Here is a 7187-nt window from a genome sequence, read left to right on the forward strand (position 1 = left end):
TTTTAAATTTTGGCCCACTCTGTATTTGAGTTTGACACCCTGGCTTAGATGCAGCTGCTCGGCCATGGAAACCCATCTCTGCGTACTGTACGTGGGCTAATTGGAAGGTCACATGAAGTGTGGAGCTCTGTAGCAACTGACTGTGCAGAAAGTCTTTGCACTATGCGCTTCAGCATCCGCTGACCCCTCTCTGTCAGTTTATGTGGCCTACCACTTGGTGGCTGAGTTGCTGTTGTTCCCAAACTCTTCCATTTTCTTATAATAAAGCCAACAGTTGACTTTGGAATATTTAGGAGCGATGAAATTTCACGACTGGATTTGTTGCACAGGTGGCATCCTATGACAGTTCCACGCTGGAAATCACTGAGAGCGGCCCATTCTTTCACAAATGTTTGTAGAAACAGTCTCCATGCCTAAGTGCTTGATTTTATACACCTGTGGCCGGGCCAAGTGATTAGGCCACCTGATTCTCATCATTTGGATGGGTGGTCAAATACTTTTGGGAATATCGTGTGTAGCAGGGGTCACCAACCTTTTTGAAACCAAGAGCTACTTCTTGGGTAGTGATTAATGCGAAGGGCTACCAGTTTGATACACACTTAAATAAATTGCCAGAAATAGCCAATTTGCTCAATTTACCTTTAACTCTATGTTATTATTAATAATTAATGATATTTACACTTAATTGAACGGTTTAAAAGAGGAGAAAACACGAAAAAAAATGACAATTAAATTTTGAAACATAGTTTATCTTCAATTTCAAATCTTTAAAATTCAAAATTCAACCGAAAAAAAGAAGACAAAAACTTAAAAAAATAATTTATGGAACATCATTAGTAATTTTTCCTGATTAAGATTAATTTTAGAATGTTGATGACATGTTTTAAATAGGTTCAAATCCAATCTACACTGTTAGAATATATAACAAATTGGACCAAGCTATATTTCTAACAAAGACAAATCATTATTTCTTCTAGATTTTCCAGAACAAAAATTTTAAAATAAATTCAAAAGACTTTGAAATAAGATTTAAATTTGATTCTACAGATTTTCTAGATTTGCCAGAATAATTTTTTTTGAATTTTAATCATAATAAGTTTAAAGAAATATTTCACAAATATTCTTCGTCGAAAAAACAGAAGCTAAAATGAAAAATTAAATTACAATTTATTTATTATTCTTTACAATAAAAAAATACATTTACTTGAACATTGATTTAAATTGTCAGGAAAGAAGAGGAAGGAAATTAAAAGGTAAATAGGTATATGTGTTTAAAAATCTAAAATAATTTTTAAGGTTGTATTTTTTCTCTAAATTTGTCTTTCTGAAAGTTATAAGAAGCAAAGTAAAACAATTAATGAATTTATTTAAACAAGTAAAGACCAAGTCTTTAAAATATTTTCTTGGATTTTCAAATTCTATTTGAGTTTTGTCTCTCTTAGAATTGAAAATGTCGGGCAAAGCGAGACCAGCTTGCTAGTAAATAAATCAAATTTAAAAAATAGAGGCAGCTCACTGGTAAGTGCTGCTATTTGAGCTATTTTTAGAACAGGCCGGCGGGCTACTCATCTGGTCCTTACGGGCTACCTGGTGCCCGCGGGCACCGCGTTGGTGACTCCTGATGTATAATAACAGTCATGATAATCCGATTCCTTAAAACGACATAACTCCTATCTGGGAAAGACAAACGTTAGAAAATGGACTAATGGATGGATAGTTACACCGCATTAAAATGTGCTACTGTTCAGTGCAAAGTAAGTTTCAAAATAAAAGCATGGCAGTATTAACCCGGATTCTACCACAACAACAAACAACATTGCATCCGTTTTGTTCCGCTGCCATCCAGACCATAATACCCTCCCCGTAATTACGACGCGTATAGATCATTCAAATGAAGCCGCAACACTCCATTTTCCAGCGGCGTAAAAAGCGAAATTACACAGCAGAATTACAACGCCTTTTTTTATTAAAGCGCGGCGCGTGGAGACAAGAAGGGGGCGGGGCTACAGGAGCATATATTTAAGCAGGACATCAAAAAAAAAAAACGTCTTTAGCTGGCGGGACGTCAGATTGATGAAGTGGAGCGTGCGGCGAGGTGTAATTAAACGTCTTCTCTGGGCCGGGAATGGGTTCGGAGCAAATAGGAAAATAAAAGGCCCAACGAGATAGTGATATAAAGACCTGAGGAGCGCGTTTGGCGGCACGATTACACTCCAACTGTCGTTAATCAGCGCCGTTACGGAGGTTTCGCACATTTTGTTTGTCAACTCGCAGCTGGTCGGTGAAAAAGGAGTGGAAGCAGAAAATGCGTAATATCACTGGGATGCTACACCATCCTGTCATGAAAAGAAGTGTCATCAGGCGGGCGATAACTGCCTTTGAGAATTACCATATTTTCCGGACCATAGGGCGCACCAGATTATAAGGCGCACTGCCGATGAATGGTCTATTTTTTATCTTTTTTCATATATAAGGCGCATCGGATTATAAGGCGCATTAAAGGAGTCATATTATTATTTTTTTCTAAATGTAAAAGACTTCCTTGTGGTCTACATAACATGTAATGGTGGTTCTTTGCTGAAAATGTTGCATAGATGATGTTTTACACATCTTCAAGTCGCTTTCTGACAGTCGCTTCAGGATGCGCCGTTTTGTGCTCAAATTGAAATACCGCTATTTAATTAAACTCGGTGGTTTGCTTTCTCCAAGGTGAATATAAACATTCACCATATGTAGAACATAATATGAGTCAATTAATTCACTTTAGTAGCAATATGGTTGTTAAAGTTAGGGATTTGTGTGATTTCTGATCGTTTTTGAGGGCACCACAGGTACTTCTGTGCCTGTGCGCGTGTTGGCAGGGCAGCGCATGCGGAGGACAGCGGCTTGTTGTTTTGGTTTGTTGACAAAGAGATAGTTGTGTATAATATATTGTGTTCAAAGTATACACACTTTCAATAAAATATGCACTTTTGTCGAGGCTGGAGCCATTTATTCATATTTACCGTATTTTCCGGGCCATAGGGCGCACCGGATTATAAGGCGCACTGCCGACGAATGGTCTATTTTTGATCTTTTTTCATATATAAGGCGCACCTGAATATAGGGCGCATTAAAGGAGTCATATTATTATGATTATTTTTCTAAATGTAAAAGACTTCCTTGTGGTCTGCATAACATGTAATGGTGGTTCTTTGGTCAAAATGTTGCATAGATGATGTTTTACACATCATCTTCAAGTCGCTTTCTGACAGTCGCTTCAGGATGCGCCGTTTTGTGCTCAAATTGAAATACCGCTATTTAATTAAACTCGGTGGTTTGCTTTCTCCAAGGTGAATATAAACATTCACCATATGTAGAACATAATATGAGTCAATTAATTCACTTTAGTAGCAATATGGTCGTTACAGTTAGGGATTTGTGTGATTTCTGATCGTTTTTGAGGGCACCACAGGTACTTCTGTGCCTGTGCGCATGTTGGCAGGGCAGCGCATGCGGAGGACAGCGGCTTGTTGTTTTGGTTTGTTGACAAAGAGATAGTTGTGTATAATATATTGTGTTCAAAGTATACACACTTTCAATAAAATATGCACTTTTGTCGAGGCTGGAACCATTTATTCATATTTACCGTATTTTCCAGGCCATAGGGCGCACCGGATTATAAGGCGCACTGCCGATGAATGGTCTATTTTTGATCTTTTTTCATGTATAAGGCGCACCTGAATATAGGGCGCATTAAAGGAGTCATGTTATTATGATTTTTTTTCTGAATGTAAAAAACTTCCTTGTGGTCTACATAACATGTAATGGTGGTTCTTTGCTCAAAATGTTGCATAGATGATGTTTTACACGTCATCTTCAAGTCACTTTCTGACAGTCGCTTCCGGATGCGGCGTTTTGTGCTCAAATTGAAATACCGCTATTTAATTAAACTCGGTGGTTTGCTTTCTCCAAGTTGAATATAAACATTCACCATATGTAGAACATAATATGAGTCAATTAATTCACTTTAGTAGCAATGTGGTCGTTAAAGTTAGGGATTTGTTTGATTTCTGATTGTTTTTGAGGGCACCACAGGTACTTCTGTGCATGTGCGCGTGTTGGCAGGGCAGCGCATGCGGAGGACAGCGGCTTGTTGTTTTGGTTTGTTGACAAAGAGATAGTTGTGTGTAATATATTGTGTTCAAAGTATACACACTTTCAATAAAATATGCACTTTTGTCGAGGCTGGAACCATTTATTCATATTTACCGTATTTTCCAGGCCATAGGGCGCACCGGATTATAAGGCGCACTGCCGATGAATTGTCTATTTTTTATCTTTTTTCATATATAAGGCGCACCGGATTATAGGGCGTATTAAAGGAGTCATGTTATTATGATTATTTTCTAAATGTAAAAGACTTCTTTGTGGTCTACACAACATGTAATGGTGGTTATTTGCTCAAAATGTTGCATAGATGATGTTTTACACGTCATCTTCAAGTCACTTTCTGACAGTCGCTTCAGGATGCGCCGTTTTGTGCTCAAATTGAAATACCGCTATTTAATTAAACTCGGTGGTTTGCTTTCTCCAAGGTGAATATAAACATTCACCATATGTAGAACATAATATGAGTCAATTAATTCACTTTAGTAGCAATATGGTCGTTAAAGTTAGGGATTTGTGTGATTTCTGATCGTTTTTGAGGGCACCACAGGTACTTCTGTGCATGTGCGCGTGTTGGCAGGGCAGCGCATGCGGAGGACAGCGGCTTGTTGTTTTGGTTTGTTGACAAAGAGATAGTTGTGTATAATATATTGTGTTCAAAGTATACACACTTTCAATAAAATATGCACTTTTGTCGAGGCTGGAACCATTTATTCATATTTACCGTATTTTCCAGGCCATAGGGCGCACCGGATTATAAGGCGCACTGCCGATGAATGGTCTATTTTTGATCTTTTTTCATATATAAGGCGCACCTGAATATAGGGCGCATTAAAGGAGTCATATTATTATGATTATTTTTCTACATGTAAAAAACTTCATTGTGGTCTACATAACATGTAATGGTGGTTCTTTGCTCAAAATGTTGCATAGATGATGTTTTACACATCATCTTCAAGTCACTTTCTGACAGTCGCTTCAGGATGCGCCGTTTTGTGCTCAAATTGAAATACCGCTATTTAATTAAACTCGGTGGTTTGCTTTCTCCAAGGTGAATATAAACATTCACCATATGTAGAACATAATATGAGTCAATTAATTCACTTTAGTAGCAATATGGTTGTTAAAGTTAGGGATTTGTGTGATTTCTGATCGTTTTTGAGGGCACCACAGGTACTTCTGTGCATGTGCGCGTGTTGGCAGGGCAGCGCATGCGGAGGACAGCGGCTTGTTGTTTTGGTTTGTTGACAAAGAGATAGTTGTGTATAATATATTGTGTTCAAAGTATACACACTTTCAATAAAATATGCACTTTTGTCGAGGCTGGAACCATTTATTCATATTTACCGTATTTTCCAGGCCATAGGGCGCACCGGATTATAAGGCGCACTGCCGATGAATGGTCTATTTTTGATCTTTTTTCATATATAAGGCGCACCTGAATATAGGGCGCATTAAAGGAGTCATATTATTATGATTATTTTTCTAAATGTAAAAGACTTCCTTGTGGTCTACATAACATGTAATGGTGGTTCTTTGGTCAAAATGTTGCATAGATGATGTTTTAAACGTCATCTTCAAGTCGCTTTCTGACAGTCGCTTCCGGATGCGCCGGTCTTATTTAAGTGCCTCCACTTAGGAAATCATTTCGGAAGAAAGACGAGGAAAAGTTAGGAACTTATTGCTGAGTGGGGCCAAAAGAGTCCAAGTGAGGCAGTGACCCAGCAGCTAGCGCCACATTGTCAAAGTCAGATGGTCACGGTTTGGGTGGACACACATCTGTTTTTAGCTTCCGCCCATTCGGAGGACTCATAAATCCACCGGAGCCGCTAATGAAGACCGCTGAGGACGTGTCTTTTAAGTGGACTTATGCTCCTTTCCTCAGGTCTGACCACGCTGCAGGTGGTCCTGGACACGGCGGCGGAGAGGAAGTGGCAAGTGACGGCCATCAACGTGGGCAACCTGAAGGACGAGCGCAAGGACGAGGCGTACCGCTCGCTCTTCCAGGACCTGGAGAACAAGAAGGAGCGCAGGGTGATCCTGGACTGTGAGCAGGACAAGGTCAAAGACATCATGGACCAGGTAGCTCAACACGAGCCATATTTATTAGACGTGGTCTGGATTGTCGCTGCTCGGGTATCAGGGAACGCCAGGCGTCACGTTCCTGGTGCAGGTGCGAAACGTTATTATTTAAATGTACCTGGAGCAGTCCTTGCCACAAACAGAGGTGCCAGTCAAGCAGCGCGATTAGCTTCAGGTGTGTCACACCTGTCAGACGACTCAAAGGCTACAAAAGCTGAGCGATTTCTTTCCCTGCTGCTGCCGCTGATAAGGGAAGTTGCTTTGGAGCGGGACATCTCTATCTGCCAGCGGCACTACTGTCAACACCACAGGTTGTTCATTTGGCGATAATGGCCACCGGCGTCAGCCACGCGTGACACGCCGCGGAACTCCTCCTGCACACTCACTGCAAAAAGTCAGTGTTCAAAAACAAGAAATGAAAATACAAAAATGAGGGGTATTTTATTTGAACGAAGCAAAATTATCTGCCAATAGAACAAGAACATTTGGCTTATCAAGACTTTCCAAAACAAGTCAAATTAGCTAACCTCAATGAACCCAAAAATACCTTAAAATAAGTATATTCTCACTAATAACAAGTGCACTTTTCTTGGTAGAACTTTTTGCTCAATATGTTGAAAAATATTCTTAAATTAAAGAAATGCTAGTGCCATTATCTTGACATAATGATATGCGCTCGGCATTACATTTCTTGAAACCAGCAAACTTATACTAAAAACTAATGTATTGTTCTTAATGGGAAGGCAACAAGGCAACCGCTTGTTACTCTCGGGGTCTACTAGCCGCTCAGGCAAATCATATGGTCTAAAAATGCATTTTTCCATGGATAACAGGACATCATCGCGCCAAGTGCGTGCTCTTTCAGTCAATTAGTGCGCATATGTACAGCCCGGCCCCCGGCCAAAAAATGTTTAATTGTAATTTTGAGGAATTTATCTGAATGTGCATGAACTATT

General features: G+C 39.6%; 1 protein-coding gene across 5 annotated transcripts in view; it reads left to right on the top strand.

The window, feature by feature from the left end:
• LOC133644865 (glutamate receptor 2) overlaps window positions 1-7187 on the top strand; it is a 132067-nt gene that overhangs the window by 77910 nt on the left and 46970 nt on the right. For all 5 annotated transcript variants that reach the window (XR_009824848.1, XM_062039610.1, XM_062039611.1 and 2 more), the window contains exon 4: window positions 6035-6231. Coding sequence is in view for 4 of the 5 variants with exons in the window: in XM_062039610.1 (XP_061895594.1) it covers window positions 6035-6231 (197 nt within the window). In the remaining variant the exon portion in view is untranslated. The remainder of the gene's footprint in view (window positions 1-6034; window positions 6232-7187) is intronic.

The sequence above is a fragment of the Entelurus aequoreus genome, linkage group LG28 (assembly GCF_033978785.1).
Source record: "Entelurus aequoreus isolate RoL-2023_Sb linkage group LG28, RoL_Eaeq_v1.1, whole genome shotgun sequence".
NCBI classification, from domain to species: Eukaryota; Metazoa; Chordata; class Actinopteri; order Syngnathiformes; family Syngnathidae; genus Entelurus; species Entelurus aequoreus.